The sequence below is a fragment of the Pelophylax lessonae genome (genome assembly GCF_965119305.1).
Source record: "Pelophylax lessonae genome assembly, chromosome: 5".
In the NCBI taxonomy this organism is placed as follows: domain Eukaryota; kingdom Metazoa; phylum Chordata; class Amphibia; order Anura; family Ranidae; genus Pelophylax; species Pelophylax lessonae.
The window spans coordinates 11,624,418-11,645,651 of record NC_138772.1 but is presented as its reverse complement, the minus strand read 5'-3'; the positions used below and the strand labels follow the sequence as shown (position 1 = coordinate 11,645,651).

General features: G+C 46.4%; 1 protein-coding gene across 1 annotated transcript in view; it reads right to left on the bottom strand.

Moving 5' to 3' along the window:
• Positions 1–1,895: 1,895 nt before the first annotated feature.
• Positions 1,896–21,234, bottom strand: part of ZC3H3 (zinc finger CCCH-type containing 3) — a gene marked incomplete at its 5' end in the record, with an annotated part of 425,081 nt that continues 405,742 nt past the window's right edge. Inside the window, one exon of the mRNA XM_082257608.1 lies at positions 1,896–2,082. Coding sequence (XP_082113734.1) covers positions 2,051–2,082 — 32 coding nt within the window. The 3' untranslated portion in view covers positions 1,896–2,050. The remainder of the gene's footprint in view (positions 2,083–21,234) is intronic.

Genomic DNA, 21,234 nt, shown 5'->3' with positions numbered 1-21,234 from the left:
TGATTTGGAAAGGCACACACCTGTCTATATAAGGTCCCCCAGTTAACAGTGCATCTCAGAACACAAACCAAGCTATGAAGTCCAAGGAATTCTCTGTAGACCTCTCAGACAGGATTGTATCTAAGCACAGATCTGGGGAAGGGTACAGAAAAAGGTCTGCAGCATTCAATGTTCCAAAGAGCACAGTGGCCTCCATCATCTGTAAATGGAAGAAGTTTGGAACCACCAGGAGAGCCGGCTGTCCGGCCAAACTGATCAATCGGGGGAGAAGGGCCTTAGACAGGGAGGTGACCAAGAACCCGATGGTCACTCTGACAGAGCTCCAGAGTTTCTCTGTGGAGAGAGGAGAACCTTCCAGAAGCACAACCATCTTTGCAGCACTCCACCAATCAGACCTGTATGGTAGAGTGGTTATAGACAGAAGCCATTCCTCAGTAAAAGGCACATGACAGCCCGTCTGGAGTTTGATAAAAAGGCACCTGAAGGATTCTCAGACCATGAGAAACAAAATTCTCTAATCTGATTAAACAAAGAATGAACTCTTTGGCCTGAATGGCAAGCATCATGTCTGGAGGAAACCAGGCACCGCTCATCACCTGGCCAATACCAGCCCTACAGGGGAAGCTTGGTGGTGGCAGCATCATGCTGTGGGGATGTTTTTTTTTTTTAGCATCAGGAACTGGGAGACTAGTCAGGATCGAGGGAAAGATAATTTCAGCAATGTACAGACACATCCTTAATGAAAACCTGCTCCAGAATGCTCTGGACCTCAAACTGGGGCGATGGTTCTTCTTCCAACAGGACAACGACCCTAAGCATACAGCCAAGATAACAAAGGAGTGGCTACGGGACAACTCTGTGAATGTCCCAGCCAGAGCCCAGACTTGACCCGACTGTACATCTCTGGAGAGATCTGAAAATGGCTGTGCACCGACGCTCCCCATCCAACCTGATGGAGCTTAAGAGGTCCTGCAAAGAAGAATGGGAGAAACAGCCCAAAAATAGGTGTGCCAAGCTTATAGCATCATACTCAGAAAGACTGGAGGCTGTAATTGGTGCCAAAGGAGCTTCACCAAAGTCTGTGATACTTCTGTACATGGGATTTGTTTTGTTTTTTATTTTTAATAAATTTGCAAAGATTTCAAACAAACTTCTTTCACGTTGTCATTATGGGGGATTGTTTGTAGAATTTTGAGGAAAATAATGAATTTAATACATTTTGGAATAAGGCTGTAATATAACAAAATGTGGAAATATTGAAGCGCTGTTAATAGTTTCGGACGCACTGTATGCCATTGTCCAGTATGGTAAATGTAGTGCAGAAAAACCACCTCTTAACATTAAGAAAAATGGCAGCAGGGGGACCCTGCTAAGGGCTCTTTCACATAACACATGTGCGCATAAGATGCGCAGGCTGGTGTACGTTGTGAATGCGCACTGTCATGCATCGCAATGCATTGATAAAAAGCACCACAGTGCTTTCTTTTTTCTTCCAGCTGAATGTAATTCTTAATTGCAAAGCATTACAGCATGCCGCTGCACAAAAATGCAACCTAACATATTTATTTTTTTCCAGCACACACCAACGCACTGCATTGGTATGAACTGAAGCCATAGGACCTTGTTTATGCCCTGTGACTACGTTGGGCAGTGCTGCTACTGTGAAGGACACCTAAGAGAATTTGGTGAGTTTTACCCACTTAACACTGAAAAAACACAAATGTAGACTCCGCCCACAGCACCAAGATATAAAATATATAAAATAATTATAAACTCTCTTATACCAAAAAACTATGAAATAAACTTTCTTGGCTGAAATGCCAGCATGAAATTAAATAGATATCTCTTGTCTAAGGATAGACTATGAAATGTGCGCATGTTCCTTCCGGAACACGGTAAACAGCTGGTAGGGAATTTATGTGTGCGTTCATCACCATCGGGCTGGGAGGAAAATACACACAAAGCACTCTGGTGGAGCTCTGTGGGGAGGAATGCAGAACCCTGAGTTTTAGTCGCTCCAAAAATCGGACCTGCTGGAGGCTGGACAACATCATAATCTGGGCTTGATCTGCAGAGGCTTCCCTGGAAAACAAAGAGGAGGAATATTAGATAATGGAGGGGAATCAACATCGTCCAGAAAACAGAAAATATGAAGGACAACTCCAACAGTACAGCGAACATATAAACAAGAAATGTTTTCTAACACCTTTTACTGCCTGCATACTGTCCCCATCATTGTCCTCCAAGGATTGACACTTTTTTAATACAGTCCTCCAAGACCCTCTTCCACTCAAACCCCCCCCCCCCCCAAGGACATTATTCTCCTTTAGCCCCCTCAAGACTTTAGACATTCCCTATAATCCTAAAAATGCACTCTTACTTCTCAGTTACCCCTGTACTCTGAACACTCTCACCCTACAGTCCCCAAAGACAAGCTCCCACTTTATTTACTCTGCCCCTCAGACTCCGAGCACTCTGTTCCATCAGTGCCCCCAGACTCAGGACACTCTGTTCCGTCAGTCCCTCCAGACTCAGGACACTCTGTCCCTTCAGTCCCTCCAGACTCAGGACATTCTGTCCCGTCAGTCCCCCCAGACTCAGGACATTCTGTCCCGTCAGTCCCCCCAGACTCAGGACATTCTGTCCCGTCAGTCCCCCCAGACTCAGGACATTCTGTCCCTTCAGTCCGCCAGACTCAAGACACTCTTCCCCGTTAGTCCCCCCAGAATCAGGACACTCTTCCCCATCAGTCCCCCCAGACTCCAGACACTCTTCCCTGTCAGTCCCCCCAGACTCAGGACACTCTGCCCCGTCAGTCCCCCCCAGACTCAGAGCACTCTGTCCCATTAGTCCCCCCAGACTCAGGACAATCTTCCCTATCAGTCCCCTAAGACTCAGGACACTCTTCCCCGTTAGTCCCCCCAGAATCAGGACACTCTTCCCCATCAGTCCCCCCAGACTCCAGACACTCTTCCCTGTCAGTCCCCCCAGACTCAGGACACTCTGCCCCGTCAGTCCCCCCCAGACTCAGGACACTCTGACCTATCAGTCCCCCCAGACTCAGGACACTCTGACCTATCAGTCCCCCCAGACTCAGGACACTTTGTCCTATCAGTCCCTCTTTACTCAGGACACTCTGCTCTGTCAGTCCCCCCAGACTCAGGACACTCTGTTCATTAGTCCCCCCAGACTCAGCCCCCCCTAGGACTTTTTTGTCTACATCAGTTTTCTGGGTTGTATGACGGCCAGCATCAATTCAACCCGGAAAATTGAGCACACAGTGTGAGTGCAGGGTGTCATGGCCTAGCCCCCTGAGGAGGTGTCACCACAGTGCCCTGCACTCACAGTGTATTAATGCAGAAGGTGGTGCAGATTTTATCAGTGTTGCTCTCTGCATTAGTGAGGGCCGTATAGCCTGGAGGAGAGGTAGAGGACCTGGCACCTCATGTGACCAGACTGAAAACATCAGTAAAGGGTAAGAAAAAAAAAAATTACAGCCAGAGCGAGAGGGGCCCAGACACCATAGTGAGATTTTAAAGAGTCCCTGTAGAAAAAAAAAACAACCTTTGCAAGTATTAAATGCATGCCGTTGGGTAGTCTCTAATACCTCGCTTCTATGGCTGAACACCAGAGCGCTCTGACAGCCAAAGAACTGACACTTCTGGGTGGTGTGGGCGCTTGCCATACACAAACACAGAGCAACAGAGACAGTGACTAAAGGTGTACACATGCAACGGCCGCAATGCTATGCTTCCCAGCCATGGCAGAAATTATAGAAAGCAAAGCACATGTGAACAAGACCTCACATTTTTAAAATTTTTTAGAAATGTAATTTATTTCTAAATTTTATATATTTTTTTACATTTTTTAACTGCCTTGCTGGGGTGCTTTGGTGAAATATCAGGGGTAGAAACAGACCCCTGATGCCTGACATTTAGGACTGAAAGAAAGAGACTGAGGACATAGATTCATTTGTCTGTTTCTCTGCAGCCTCAGCAGCAGAAATGGATGAATAGGAAGCAGTCTGAGGCATAGTTTTCTATGCATAAACAGTTTACTATGCTTCACTGATGAATGGACATAGGAGAGATCAATACTGATCACTCACTGTGTTCATTCAGAAAATGGAGGGGTCGATAAATGACATATTTACCGGCCCTGTTCCTGGCTGACCATTCTGAAACATCCCTGTCTGCTCACAGCAGCAGTCCACGGGAGAGGAGAGCGGGGGAAGCTGTCATCGCTGAGAGGGGACGACACAGGGGGGCCTAGACAGCAGGGGGATGGGAGCGTAGATGCTAGAACTGATCCCCCCCTTCACAGGGCAGCCGTCAGAAATTTTGGGGCCCCTTAGAAAGCTTTAGGCCTGGGCCCCCCCAGGCCTGACCACCAACATTCCCCAGGGCCCATTCACTGGCTGTCATACAGAATCCATCCACTGGTCATCTGACTGACTGTCAGTGCACCCAATTTTAACACTATTACAACTTACTATATTACAACTCCCCATATATTCCCCAAATATTTAGCAAAGAGACATCCCAATCCAGCAAAAAGACATCCCAATCCAGCAAAGCGACATCCCCATATATTCAGCAAAGCGACATCCCCATATATTCAAAGAGACATTCCCATATATTCAACAAAGAGACATCCCAACCCAGCATAAAGGCATCTCAATCCAGCATTAATACATCCCAATCCAGCATAAAGACATCCCAATCCAGCAAAGCTACATCCCCACATATTCAGTAAAGCTACATCCCCATATATTCAGTAAAGAGACAGCCCAATCCAGAAAAGAGATGGCCTAATACAGCATAGACCTCTGCAGAGGCAGAGACTCACTCTGTGGCTGCTCTGCTTTAGCAATTGCTAGTTACTACAGCTTCAACTCGGTCTCATTGATTGGAGCCCGGACAGCCGGGCCCCTCGGGATACCCAGGCCCCTTACATGTGTATGGGCTGTTCCCCCCCTGATGGCAGCCCTGCCCTTGCAGCGCAGCTGGAGGGAGAGGAGGAGATGCCCGCAGCGCTGCAGGGGGAGGAACAAATGGATTTTTGTAAAATCTTACCGTAAAATCCTTTTCTCTTAGCTCATCGACAGACGTAGTCCTCGGTGATACACCACCTTCGGGTTATGTTACCTCCGCAGGAGCAGGACTAGACAGGAAATTAAAAAGCTCTGGCCACACCCTAGGGGCAGTCCCAGAGGGTATATCCTCTCTCTCTCTGCCTCAGCAAATCAGTTATGTGAAAAAGCAGTGCTTAGAGAATTTAACCCAACCCAACTCCAAAACAGAGGGGCGGGGACTACGTCTGTCGATGAGCTAAGAGAAAAGGATTTTACGGTAAGATTTTACAAAAATCCATTTTTCTCTAGCGCTCATCGACAGACGTAGTCCTCGGTGATACACCACCTTCGGGACGTCCCAGAGCAGTATCACAACTGAGGGGTGGGAAAATGGAAATCAAATCCCAATCTAGAAGGCCCAACCGGTGCCAACTAGAAGTTTACAATGCTCATCCTTAATGATGAGACTCAACCAAAAAAAAAAGAGAAAACAATTTTTTTTTTTTTTTTTTTTCAAACAGAAAAAAACCCTCGAGGTAGACCACCGGTCTCCTCAAATTGCGGCCTGCAAAACCTTGCGGCCAAATGAGGCATCCGCCGATGCCGTCACATCAATTTTATAGAATTTTGTAAAGGTATGTACCGACGACCAGGTGGCCGCCTTACATACCTGGACCACTGACGCCTGATGGCGAAAGGCCCAGGAAGTACTGAGCGCTCGAGTGGAGTGCACCCTAACAGGGAACGGAGGACTCTGACCCTTAATAGAATAAGCCTGTACCACCGTTTGTCTAATCCATTTGGCAATGGTCGCGGCAGATGCAGGCAAACCCTTTCTGGGGCCATCCGTGATCACAAAAAGTGAATCCGTCTTACGGAATGATTCCGTAGCTTTCAGGTATACCCCGATTGCCCGAACCACATCTAAGGAATGCAACGCATGTTCCCGATGATGCTTGGGCTGAGGACACAAGGAAGGTAGTACAATATCTTCATTCAGATGAAAATCTGAAACCACCTTGGGAAGAAAAGATGGCTTAGGATGAAGTACTACCTTATCCCTATGAATCACTAGGTATGGTGACTGGCATGATAATGCAGCCAGTTCTGACACCCTGCGAGCAGAAGTAATAGCCACCAAGAAGGCCACCTTCTGGGATAGAGTAAGCAAGGGAATCTCCCTGATGTTTTCAAAAGGAGGTTTCTGTAGAACCGACAAAACCAAATTAAGATCCCAGGGCGGTAAGGGCGCGCGGACTGGAGGAGCCAGGTGCCGCACCCCCTGGATGAAATTCCGCACCAAGGATTTGGTAGCTAAAGGCTTCTGAAAGAAGATTGCTAATGCTGAAACTTGACCCTTGATGGTGCTCAAGGCTAGCTTCTGCTCAACCCCTTGTTGCAAAAAAGCCAATATTCGAGTCACCGAATAGGTACGTGGAGGAAATCCTAAAGATTCGCACCACGCAATATAAGTCTTCCATGTGTGATAATAGACTTTGCTGGAAGTCGCTTTCCTTGCTTTAATAAGGGTAGGAATGACTGAAGTAGACAAACCTCTGTCCTTCAGTACTTGGGTCTCAATGGCCAGGCCATTAAAACCAGCGACTGTAAAGCACGAAGGTAAATTGGTCCTTGAGACCACAGACACTCCCTGAGACGAAGTTCCCACGGAACGTCTGCGACTAACATGTCCAAGTCGGCCAGGCCGGCTTGAGGAGGCCAGCCTAGAATTTCTAGGACCACTGGCGCTGATTGGATCTGAACCAGGCATCCCTAGAGCTATCTGGCCCCGACCATCCGAGAAAGTCTGGTCGTTTTCTGTTCCCACACATTTATCAGATACCTGATGGTTATCAGGAAAAGTGATCTTTTCTGGTTGAACCTCAGGGACCGAAGTCACCCGACTAGAGGCTACTTGGCCTATCTGGTCAACCAGATCCGATTCCTGTGAGGTATCGGGACTAATCTTAGGAAAAGGTAAAGGAAAAGATCTTTTCAGGGAACGGTAACTACCGCTTCCTGTGGTACTTAAATGTTGGAAGGGAAGAATCGCACCGGTAGTAGTGGTTGATGCTCGATCTAATGTCCTGAATACCGGTGAAAACGTCCCCCCACCCTGAAACCGGGTGGGGGCGCACCTTCAGGCTGTGTACTCCTTTGCTTCGGGTTTGGCTGGGTTGGTCCCCTTCTTGAACCCTCCTGGAGGAGTCTTGCCTTTCCCGCTAGTACCAGCCGGGCCCCCTTTAGGGGCGGTAAAGAAAGGTCCTCGCTTGTTGCGAGGTCCCTTAGCTTTTGCAGCCTGTGGCAAAAAAGTGCTCTTGCCCCCAGTGGCATCCTTAATGATTTCATCTAGGTTGGCTCCAAATAGACGATTCCCCTGAAAGGGGAGATTGGTCAAGGTCTTTTTGGAACCTAGGTCAGCTGACCAGCATTTTAACCACAGCACACGTCTGAGGATCACTGCTAACTTAGATGCATGCCCTAATAGGGGAGTAGTGTCCAATGCTGCGTCACAGATAAACTGTAGCCCTTGTATGATCTGTTCCATCAAATCAGATGTCTCCTGGGGAATATCTTTTCCCCTAAGATCTTGGCGTACCATCTTCGCCCATTCCGTAAGTGTCTGGGAAACTAGACCAATAACGATTACTGGTCTAAATGCTGACCCTATCAGAGAAAAGATAGTGCGGGACTCTGCTTCTATCTTTCGATCCACCGGATCCTTAAAGGACGAAGTGTCCTCCACTGGAATAACCGTGGCTTTATTCAGCCTGGAAATAGGCGGATCCACGACTGGTGGTACCGTCCATTTCTTAATGATGGATTCCTCAAACGGATAGCGTCTAGCAATACGCTTGGAAATAGTAAAGGTACGTTTAGAATGCTCCCATTCTCCTTTAATCTGATTACCAAAACATTTAGGTACAGGAAAAGCCTTCGCCGTCTTGATGGGCTTATTAGTCCCAAAAGGCCTCTCTGTTTCAGTTGCCTCTGCCGGTAAAGCCTCAAGTTTTAAGGTTTCTTGCACTGCCACAACTAGTGCGTCCACCAATGCTTCTTCCTGAATTATAGCAAGAGAAGAAGCGTCCTCCTCACTGTCTGAGGGGGCTTTACCTGGGATAACAGCCCTTGCAGAGGAACCTGCAACTGCCGTGACCATCTCTGAATCTGAGTCAGAGGTGTCAGATGGTATAGGGGTAGGCGGGGGTCGCTTCCTTGACCCCCGTCCCTGACAGGCCGCCTCCACCCGAGCCACCATAGACTCCAAAATTGCTGTAAATGACTCTATACTCTGTGCACCGGCGGGTCCCGAGGCCCCCTCGAGGGAAACAGGTGGGGGAATATGTGTGGCAGGGTCCATAATAACTCCAGTTACTTCCTGGATAATATAATTCAAAAGTAAAGAAAAAAACTTTTTTTTTTTTTTTTTTTCTTTTCTGACCCCCAGCGCCACAAAAAAGCCCCTTAGTGTTACCTGCTTAGGGATCCCTATCGATCGAGAGAGAGAGAGATAGACCCCCAGGCTCACCACTTGATGCTCAGAGTTAAACTGCAACAGCTTACAGCGCTGTCTTGACAAACAGGAAGTCTTTTGGCTGGCTGCCCAGGAAGAAAGGAGGCGGCTCCGCCCCTCTGCACGCCTTCTGGCGCCTCCCCCAAGCTCCACGAGGTGTAGGATCACCTCAAACATGGCCGCCCCCATGCTGGAGACACGAGGCTACGCCAAAATGGCGGCTCGTGCGATCCTGCAAGAAAAAATGGCGGCGGCCTGCTGAATGTCGGTGTGCTGCACACAACACTGTCTCTGCCTGGGGATATGGCGTGGTTGGCGGTATCGGCCCCTGGCGGACCGCATGGCCGTTCGGGAGGCCTGCTAATAGCTGGAGATCTGATTTGGAAGGCAGTCTACATGTCCGTGGCTTCTGACTGGTAGGTAGCTTATACTTAACCCATAAGATTCCCAGAATGCCACAGATTACATCTTTTAAACATGTATACAATAGATTGTTAGCTCCCAAACCAAGCCTCCTGGCTTTTTGTACACAAAAAATCACACTCAAAGTAGGAGGATCTGTGTCATGTTATAGGATAGAAAGGACTCTTTCTTACCATACAGAGAGGGGCCCGCGTTCACCACAAAACCCGTCAGAGGGAAAGGGGGAACATACTACTCACCATACCGGAACCAGGCGGGCACCAACTCCTGACAGTACCCCTCTCCACCGGGGCGGGAGGGCTGTCGACCGATACGAACGCCGTGACTCATGGTCTTTGGCGTTTCAGCGAGACGTTTAACTCGCGGGTTCAGTCCTTTTAATGGGACTTTGTCGCGGCCGACCCAGCGCGGAGCTATGGCCTGCACGCGCTCGTAGGCTGAACTGGGGTGACCACCGGATCTCAACATCCAGCCCGTCGCCCAGTTCAGCTTTCTTGCTTGAAGATCTCACAGGAACACTGGAGAAAAAGCTGTCTAAAAAAATCCTTTAAGAAAAAATTCTTGCCAGGACCTAAGATCCCAGCAAGGTGTCTAGGTCCTTACTCCTAACTAGACAGAAAATAACTGATTTGCTGAGGCAGAGAGAGAGAGGATATACCCTCTGGGACTGCCCCTAGGGTGTGGCCAGAGCTTTTTAATTTCCTGTCTAGTCCTGCTCCTGCGGAGGTAACATAACCCGAAGGTGGTGTATCACCGAGGACTACGTCTGTCGATGAGCGCTAGAGAAAAGAGGATTAGTGTCTCTAAGGCAGTAAACCCGGCCCTCCTGCTCAACCCAGCCCTCCTGCCCTACTAATAGGGCCCAGGCCCGGTACAGGAGGGCCAGCTGTATTGCCTTATCAATGGTCCTGGCACACGGGGTAATTAGGGAGTGCCCACTGCCCATGTACATGCCTAAGCCAGAGGGGACTGGGAGAGGGAGGGGCAGAATTCAATCAGCTACTCTACTGCCCAATCTGCACGCAGAGGTGGGAATGAAGACCAAGCTGCGATGCATAACTGAACCTGAGAAAAGTTAGGACACCGATCTATTCACGCTGTCAGGAAGCCACTCATCAGGTAAGGCACTTCTACATATTTCAATGATGTATTTGAAGCAGAAAGTCCTTGTGAGCCATTTCCTGGCAGAGGAAAGTTCTAGTCCCAGTGCCAGCAATCACCTTGTCTCTGCCGCCCTGCCAGCTACTGCTCATATCTGGGTGCCCGTCCAGTTGGCGTTCCAGTGTGTTGAGGATATGCGGAGGGTTGTGTGGATATAGTTACAGTGTTTGTGAGAAGGCTGGCTATGAGGCTGTTGACAGAGAGTCGGCAGGACGCGGTACAGGCGTGCACGGCTGCTGTCACAGTGACGAGTGTTAGGTTATATTTAGAGCCTCTTAAAAAACATTAACAGCCTTACTTAGCCACTTCCCGGGCTGGACTCCATGACATGTAAACACGGCACTGACTCCGGCCCATCTGCACCCAACCACCAGGATACTTCATATGGGCACCACCATCCCTGCCCTGTGCTATTAGACTCACCTTCAATATCTGCACCCAACCACCAGGATACTTCATATGGGCATCGCCAATCCCTGCCCTGTGCTATTAGACTCACCTTCAATATCTGTACCCAAATACCAGGATACTTCATATGGGCACCACCATCCCTGCCCTGTGCTATTAGACTCACCTTCAATATCTGTACCCAACCACCAGGATACTTCATATGGGCATCGCCAATCACTGCCCTGTGCTATTAGACTCACCTTCAATATCTGTACCCAACCACCAGGATACTTCATATGGGCACCGCCAATCCCTGCCCTGTGCTATTAAACTCACCTTCAATATCTGCACCCAACCCCCAGGATACTTCATATGGGCACCGCCAATCCCTGCCCTGTGCTATTAGACTCACCTTCAATATCTGCACCCAACCCCCAGGATACTTCATATGGGCACCTCGAATCCCTGCCCTGTGCTATTAGACTCACCTTCAATATCTGCACCCAACCACCAGGATACTTCATATGGGCACTGCCAATCCCTGCCCTGTGCTATTAGACTCACCTTCAATATCTGCACCCAACAACCAGGATACTTCATATGGGCACCGCCAATCCCTGCCCTGTGCTATTAGACTCATCTTCAATATCTGCACCCAACCCCCAGGATACTTCATATGGGCACCGCCAATCACTGCCCTGTGCTATTAGACTCACCTTCAATATCTGCATCCAAAGACCAGGATACTTCATATGGGCACCGCCAATCCCTGCCCTGTGCTATCAGACTCACCTTCAATATCTGCACCCAACGACCAGGGAACTTCATATGGGCACCACCAATCCCTGCCCTGTGCTATCAGACTCACCTTCAATATCTGCCCCCAACCACCAGGATACTTCATATGGGCATCTCTATCCCTGCCCTTTGCTATTACTCACCTTCAATATCTGCCCCCAAGGACCAGGATACTTCATATGGGCACCGCCAATCCCTGCCCTGTGCTATTAGACTCACCTTCAATATCTGCACCCAACGACCAGGATACTTCATATGGGCACCGCCATCCCTGCCCTGTGCTATCAGACTCACCTTCAATATCTGCACCCAACCACCAGGATACTTCATATGGACACAGACAATCCCTGCCCTGTGCTATTAGACTCACCTTCAATATCTGCACCCAACCACCAGGATACTTCATATGGGCACCACCAATCCCTGCCCTGTGCTATTAGACTCACCTTCAATATCTGCACCCAACCACCAGGATACTTCATATGGGCATCTCTATCCCTGCCCTGTGCTATCAGACTCACCTTCAATATCTGCACCCAACCACCAGGATAATTCATATGGGCACCGCCATCCCTGCCCTGTGCTATTAGATTCACCTTCAATATCTGCACCCAACCACCAGGATACTTCATATAGGCACCGCCAATCCCTGCCCTGTGCTATCAGACTCACCTTCAATATCTGTAACCTACGACCAGGATACTTCATATGGGCACCGCCAATCCCTGCCCTGTGCTATTAGACTCACCTTCAATATCTGCACCCAACCCCCAGGATACTTCATATGGGCATCACCAATCCCTGCTCTGTGCTATTAGACTCACCTTCAATATCTGCACCCAACCCCCAGGATACTTCATATGGGCACCGCCAATCACTGCCCTGTGCTATCAGACTCACCTTCAATATCTGCACCCAACGACCAGGGAACTTCATATGGGCACCGCCATCCCTGCCCTGTGCTATTAGATTCACCTTCAATATCTGCACCCAACCACCAGGATACTTCATATAGGCACCGCCAATCCCTGCCCTGTGCTATCAGACTCACCTTCAATATCTGTAACCTACGACCAGGATACTTCATATGGGCACCGCCAATCCCTGCCCTGTGCTATTAGACTCACCTTCAATATCTGCACCCAACCCCCAGGATACTTCATATGGGCATCACCAATCCCTGCTCTGTGCTATTAGACTCACCTTCAATATCTGCACCCAACCCCCAGGATACTTCATATGGGCACCGCCAATCACTGCCCTGTGCTATCAGACTCACCTTCAATATCTGCACCCAACGACCAGGGAACTTCATATGGACACCGCCAATCCCTGCCCTGTGCTATTAGACTCACCTTCAATATCTGCACCCAACCACCAGGATACTTCATATGGGCACCGCCAATCCCTGCCCTGTGCTATCAGACTCACCTTCAATATCTGCACCCAACCACCAGGATACTTCATATGGGCACCACCAATCCCTGCCCTGTGCCATCAGACTCACCTTCAATATCTGCACCCAATGACCAGGATACTTCATATGGGCACCGCCATCCCTGCCCTGTGCTATCAGACTCACCTTCAATATCTGCACCCAACCACCAGGATACTTCATATGGGCACCACCAATCCCTGCCCTGTGCCATCAGACTCACCTTCAATATCTGCACCCAACCCCCAGGATACTTCATATGGGCACCGCCATCCCTGCCCTGTGCTATTAGACTCACCTTCAATATCTGCACCCAACCCCCAGGATACTTCATATGGGCACCGCCAATCCCTGCCCTGTGCTATTAGACTCACCTTCAATAATAATCATATCTAGGGGCCCAGAATCTGCACTTCACCCAATTTTGCATGGAATGCTCCAATTTTAACACAACTATTAAAATCTCGGTAATCTGCAGCTTTCTTTAACCGCTTAACGACCGCCCACCGCAGTTATACTGCAGCAGGCAGCCACTCTTGCACAAACCGACGTAGGTATACGTTGGCCGCGCTCCTGTGGCTAGGGGGCGAGCTCACGCCGCCATGCTCCCGCCACCCCACTCGTCAGCGGGGACCCTGATGCACGGGGCAGGCGGCTCAGATTGCCACCTGACACCCGCGATCGTTCCCCGCTGAGAGAGGAGGACGGTCGGATGTTGTAAACACAGCTGACCTTTCTTCTCTCTGAAATGGTCATAGAGCCCCTGTGATCCTTCTATATAGGAACACAGGTCTCTATGGTCATTCCACAAGCCCTGCCCCCATACAGTTAGAAACACGCCCCTAGGTACACATTTACCCCTTGATCACTTACTATGTGAACCCCTTCCCTGCTAGTGTCATTATTACAGTAACAGTCCATATTTTTAGCACTGATTACTGTAGTAATGTCACTGGTCCCCCCAAAAGTGTCAAAAATGTCAGTTAGGGGTCCGATCTGTCCACCGCAATGTCGCAGTCCCGCTAAAAATCGCAGATCGCTACCATTACTAGTACAAAAAAAAAAAAAACAATAAAAATGACAAATCTTTCCAGTAGTCAGTAGATGCCATAACTTTTGGGCAAACCAATTAAAATACGCTTATTGCGATTTTTTTTACCAAAAATATGTAGCAGAAAACAAATTGGCTTAAAATGGTCAAAAATTTTGATTTTTTTTATTTATTTTTTTTGGGAATGTTATATAGCAATGTGAAAAATATTGGTTTTTTTTTTCAGAATTGTCACTCTTTTTTTGTTTAAAGTGCAAAAAATAAAAATCGCACAGGTGATACAATACCACCAAAAGAAAGTCTGTAAAAAAAAAAGGACATCAATTTTATTTGGGCACAGCGTCCCATGGCCGCGCAATTGTCCGTTAAGTATCCGATTGTCGGGGAAAGTGTGAGAAGATCCACCTACTTATGTAAACAAAGACATACAGGGAGAGATCACAGGATTCAGCATAGCTGAACCTACGATCTCTGTCTGTGTCACAGAACCCCCTCCCCCCACACACGCCAGTAAGCATGAGGCATACATTTAACCCCTTGATTATCAACAGTGTTAACCCCTTCCCTGCCAGTGTCATTATTACAGTGCATATTTTTAGCACTGATTACTGTAGTAATGTCACTGGTCCCCCAAAAGTGTCAAAAATGTCAGTTAGGGGTCCGATCTGTCCGCCGTAATGTTGCAGTCCTGCAAAAAAAATTGCAGATCGCCGCCATTACTAGTAAAAAAAAAAAATTACAAATCTTTCCCGTAGTTAGTAAATGCGATAACTTTTGCGCAAACCAATCAAAATACACTTATTGCGATTTTCTTTACCAAAAATATGTAGTAGAAAACAAATTGGCCTAAGATGTTAAAAAATTTTGATTTAAAATTTTTTTGGGGAATGTTTTATATCAGAATGTGAAAAATATTCTTTTTTTCAAAATTGTCGCTCTTTTTTTCAAAAATTAAAACTCGCACAGGTGATCACATGCCACCAAAAGAAAGCTGTATTTGTGGGGAAAAAAAGGATGTAAATTTCGCTTGGGTACATCGTTGCATGACCGCGCAATTGTCTGTTAAAATAATGCAGTGCCGAATCGCAATATATGGCCTGGTAAGGAATGGGGTAAAATCTTCCAGTCTTAAAGTGGATAAAAATTCGCTCATTGAGAATTTTTTTGTCAAAGACATGTAGCTAAATACATTTTGGCCTAAATATATGACAAAAATGTAATATATTGGATATTTTTTAACAGTCAAAGTAGAAAATATTAATTTTTTGCAACATTTTCGCTATTTTTTTTATTAATATCGCAAAAAAATAAAAATCGCACAGGTGATCAAATACCACTAAAAGAAAGCTCTGTTTGTGGGAAAAAAAAAAGGACGTAAATTTTGTTTGGGTACGGCATTGCATGACTGCGCAATTGTCAGTTAAAGTCGCGCAGTGCCAAGTTGAAAAAAAATGGCCTGGTCATTAAGCAAGATCTTCCGGGGCTAAAGTGATTAACTGCTTGCCGACCGCCGCACAACGATTTACGTCGGCAGTCAGCCCCTCACAGGCTAGCGACGTAGTCTAGGGAGCGTGCGTGCGCCACCAGTGGCGCGCTCCCGCGCGGTCACGGCCCCCCCCCCCCGCGCGTGTGACCGGCGGACCCGATGTCCGCCGGTCACTCGCGATCGTCTGTTAGAGCAGGAGAAAGGCAGGCGGCTAATGTAAACAAGCCGCCTGTCATTCTCCCCTGTGTATGAATAGTGATCATACGGTTCTACTATGTAGGACCGTTTATCACTGTTAATACACCTCAAGCCACAGCCAATCACAGTTAGAATCAAGCCCCTAGGGACACACATAACCCCTCCCTCTCAAAAAAAGTTAACCCCTTCACTGCCAGTGTCATTTTACAGTAACAGTGCATATGTATAGCACTGATTACTGTAGTAATGTCACTGGTAACCCCAAAAGTGTCAAAAATGTCAGTTAGGGGTCCGATCTGTCCGCCGCAATGTCGCAGTACAGCAAACAAAATCGCAGATCGCCGCCATTACGCGTTAAAAAAAAAAACAACAAAAATGACAAAAATCTTTCCCTTAGTTAGTAAACGCGATACCTTTTGCGCAAACCAATCAAAATACGCTTTTTGCAATTTTTTTTACCAAACATATGTAGCATAAAACAAATTGGCCGAAAATGTTAAAAAATTTTGATTTTTACATTTTTTTGGGGGGAATTTCATATAAAAAAATGTGAAAAATATTGTTGTTTTTTCAAAATTGACGCTCTTTTTTTGTTTATAGCGCAAAAAGTAAAAATCGCACAGGTGATCAAATACCACCAAAAGAAAGCTCTGTTTGTGGGAAAAAAAGGACGTCAAATTCATTTGGGTACAGCGTCGCACGACCGCGCAATTGTCCATTAAAGTCACGCAGTGCCGAATCGCAAAATAGGCCCTGGTCAGGAAGGGGGTAAAATATTCCGGGGCTTAAGTGGTTAAAGACCTGCACTACATATTAGGACCTATTGTATTCATTGATATTCCCATTAGGAATATTTTTAATCTGTATTGGCTTGTCTCTATGTAAAGATTTTAAACTTTTTCTTTTATATAATGAAAAGCATGTATTTTACATAATTTTGATTATCCCTCATTTGCGGCCTGAAAAGTCCAATTTTTTCTTCCATTTTTTTTCTTTACGCAATTATGGTTGATGGCCACATGGATTACGGATATTTCTCTTTGGTGAAGACGCTTTTCTGTTCTACTGTGGCTGTGCCCCTGTGTACAAAGTCAGCTCAATAAAGACATGGTATGACCAGCTTGGTGTGGAGAAACTCGAATGTCCTGTACAGAGCTTGGACCTCAACTCTACTGAACACCTTTGGGAAGAATTGGAATGCTGGTTGTTAGCCAGGTCTTCTCATCCAAAATCAGTACCTGACCTCAGAAATGGGCACAAATTCCCACAGACACCCTCCAAAATCTAGTAAAAAGTCATCCGAGAAATGTGGAGAATGTTATAGCCACAAAGGAGGCCATGGTTTTTGGAATGGGATGTCCAACAAGCTCATATAGGTGTGATGAGCAGGTGACCACAGACATTTCGCCATATAATATAGTGATATAAATCCATGTGCTACAATTGTAGATTTTACTTTTCTAATGATGTGTACTAAAGGTGGTTGCCGATATGCATACTATTCATAACTGAAACACCTAAAGAGAGAATGCAGTAATCAACACTCCATACAGATACAAGACAACATAATCAGGCAAAAGTTACATACATAGTATATACATAAATAATGGTGTAGCGCTATGTTCTCTCAGAATGAATATATAAAAGTCGATCAGTCCATAAATGTAGCCAAACAAGAAAGCAGGATAGTTACATAGTAGTTGAGGTTGAATAAAGACAATAGTCCATCCAGTTCAACCTGTGTAGGTGTGTGTGGCCATAATCATCTCTCATACCCCTGAATGTGTTGATCCTTGAGATGTACATCCAAGAGTTTTTTAAAAGTTGCCATACTCCCCGCAGTTACTATCATTTGTGGTAGAGAATTCCACAATCTTGTAGCCCTTATTGTAAAAAAAAACCCCGTTGCGTAGCCTAAGTTTAAATCTCTTCTCCTCTAATCGCATTGTATGGCCATGTGTCCTCATGCATTTGTTGCGACTGAACAGTTTTTTTTCTATGTTGAGATCACCATTGAGGTACTTGCATATTGCTATCATGTCCCCTCTCAGGCGTCTTTCCAGGGAGAATAAATCGAACGATTGCAGACGCTCTTCATAATTAAGGTCCTCCAATCCCCTAATCAGTTTAGTTGCTCTCCTCTGGACTCTCTCCAGCTATAACACATCCCTTCTGAGGACTGGCGACCAGAACTGGACAGAATACTCCAGATGCGGTCGGACCAGAGTTTTATAAAGTGGAAGGATTATAGTTTTATCTCTGGAATACATCCCCTTCCTTATGCATGCTAATATTCTGCCGGCTTTGGCAGCTGCAGCTTGACATTGCATGCTATTACTAAAAATCTGTACTGACTGCACGAAAATCGGACGTGTTTTGACGGCGGACAAAAATTTTATAGCCTGCACACCAGATTTTTTTCGGCCGAAAAGTCGGAGTCGGAAGCATCATACTAACAAGCCGAAAATCGTCAGATCGGTCGTCGGACGAAAATTCCCTGCCGATTTTCGACGCGTGTGTACGAGGCTTAAGTCTATCTTCCACTAAGACTTACAGGGGGACCCTGTGGATGAGGTGGATGGGGATTTTAGTGTGCCCAAGAGTATCAATTAGATAAAATACAGATTATAAAAATATAAATTTTATTGAAGGCAAGATAGTAAAAACATCATACGAGAATACAGTATCTAGAAGGCGTATTGCAGCACATCCTGTAATACGATGGATCGACGCGTTTCACCCACACTTTGGGCTTCCTCAGGATCCAGATGTGTCGCAGGCTTTCCCAAAGTATATATATATATATATATATATATTTATACCCTCAAAAGAAACACCAAACTAAAATTCAATGGCCATGCCATAGAACCCATATTGATATTGTCAAAAATGTACACAGCGTATGCGCAGAGAGAAGGAGCTCACAGGCCCCAAAATGGAAATAAATACCAATAGACTATAAGCGCAAGACACAAAAGGTTCAAAAAAACACATAGCTACCAAGAATCATCTCTGGTTAAAGCTACATGCCAAACAGAAGAAATATGTTCATATAAAAGGAACACACACATCCATGCTGACAGCAAGCTGGCCGAGACAACATAATCAGTTGAGGTGCAGAGAATTCATGGAGACTGGTAAGGGACTGTGTGCCAATACATCCCCTGGATATCCTATCTGCTCTTTATAGACCTGCCGGTTTCAGTTCAGACCCCACCACCCTGTATCAGACTGGAGGGGGACAGTGGAAATACGATAGTGGAATTTTAAAACGTTCTGAGTGTTTTGTCCTGCTTATTATATGAACATACAGAGATTTCATCACCTCATTTTCACATTCCCATCAATATGTAAATGATGGCATCAGCAGCTGGCACTCTCCTCGGCACCAGTGTGGCACAATGCCCAAGACAGAACGGTCTGTTACCTACAAGCATGTGAAGTTCCCTTCCAGTCATGAGTTGGCACAGTACACACAGTGTATAGAAAAGAGCCATTGAGATCATCACTGACAGATAAATGACGTGCTATGACCACATTGTGAGCAGAATGTTCCTCTATTACACCTGTCCTTATACAGCACCCTGCCCAGGTCCATCCTTCCCCTCTGGAGGTCATTTTTTGGTTTTAGGTAGTCCTTATATTTAAGCTGTAAAATTAATATCAGCAAAGCTCATTTTCAAATTTGATTGGACTGAAAATAATTGTTTAAAACAGGTGAAAGCAATCTCCCAAACCCAGTCCTCGTATAGCATAGAAAAAATGTTTAGTGGTATTACAATAATTGTACAGTAGTTCTTATCCTCTGGCTGCTACTATATTCATATAAAAACAAAAACAATGTTTCAAATCATACAAAATCATCAAAACAATAGCAGCGCTCCTTCAGTCCCGGTTCACACTGAGGCGACCTGTGAGGCGACCTGGTCGCCTCACAGGTCGCCGTAGGTCGCCTCCCATAGGGAAGCTGCGGACCCGTTCTAATAGGAGCGACACAAGTCGCTCGGACTTAGAAAAAGGGTCCGGAGCTTCTTTGGGGCGACCAGGAGGCGACCGCCATAGACTTCAATGTTATGAAGTCCGTGGCGGCCGCTCTGAGGTCGCGGCACGCTGCTCGCACTGCGACCTCGGAGGTCGCGGTGCGAAGTAGCGTCGCCCCTATGTGAACGGGGCCTCAATATAACAAAAAAACACCACGTCTTCCTATACATAAATATACATTTTAAACTGGAGTTCCACCCATTTTAATAACTTGGATTACATAGCTGTATGTAATCCCCTTTAAAACGACTTTTACCAATGGAAACTTTTTTTTTTTTGCTAGTAAATACCTTATTTTTTTGTTTATTCATCCTCTCCTCACTTCCGGGTCCGATCAGCGATTACGTCATTCGGCGATTCGCAGGGGGTGCTGGGATGTATTCCATGGCATGAAATCTCGCATTATTACACAGGAGCTGAGCTGTACTGTATGTATTGTATTGAGGCCGTACTCTGCCCCGCCTCCTCTCAGTGAGCTGTACTGTATGTATTGTATTGAGGCCGTACTCTGCCCCGCCTCCTCTCAGTGCGCTGTACTGTATGTATTGTATTGAGGCCGTACTCTGCCCCGCCTCCTCTCAGTGAGCTCAGTGAGGATATAATGCTTTCAGTCCTCGCTCACTGAGAGGAGGCGGGGCAGAGTACGGCCTCAATACAATACATACAGTACAGCTCACTGAGAGGAGGCAGGGCGGAGGCGGGGCAAAGCATGGCCTCAATACATACAGTACAGCTCAGCTCCTGTGTGATAATGCGAGATTTCATGCCATGGAATACATCCCAGCACCCCCTGCGAATTGCCAAATGACGTAATCGCCAATCGGACCCGGAAGTGAGGAGAGGATGAATAAACAAGAAAATAAGGTATTTACTAGCAAAAAAAAAAAAAAGTTTCCATTGGTAAAAGTCGTTTTAAAGGGGATTACATACATCTAAAGTTACTAAAATGGGTGGAACTCCACTTTAAGTTCTATCCGGATACGGTAATGATAGGATCAGCCAGTCCTTATTCAGTCAATCTGAGAATGCCGTCACCACACCATGTGTGCTCCACTCCCCAATATAGATTGCACTCCCCAGATCACTGGTTAATTATCGCCTTGTATTGTCACTGCGGAAGAAGTCGTGATGACGAAACGCGTCTTGGCGTGACCACGTGACACCCAACTCTGCCAGATTTTCGTCTCTACCCGGGGAAAGACCGCTCTAAATCTATTGGGGATCATTGGCTGTGATCATGCAGGCTGAGCAGGTTATGAGTCTTAGATTTCAGTGTCAAACTAACTTTGATCATAATGCTGATAAACTGGGATCATTTTTATTGATTGTAAGTGCATATATGGAAAGGGGGGGGGGGGGTAATATTACGTTATTAGCTTGTTTCTTTATTGTGGACGGGAGAAGCATGTGATCTTCTGGGATTCCATACAAATGAAGAAGTGACAATACAAGGCGATATTTATCCAGTGATCTAGTGAGTGCAATCTATATTGAGGAGTGGAGCACACGAGGTGTGGTGGCGGCATACTCAGATTAACTGCATAAGGACTAATAAGGATTGCCTGATCCTATCATTACCATGTCCAGGAAGAACTTAACATTTTTATTCATGTATAGGAAGACACGTGGTGTTTTTTTTTTATTGTATTGAACGAGTGCTGCT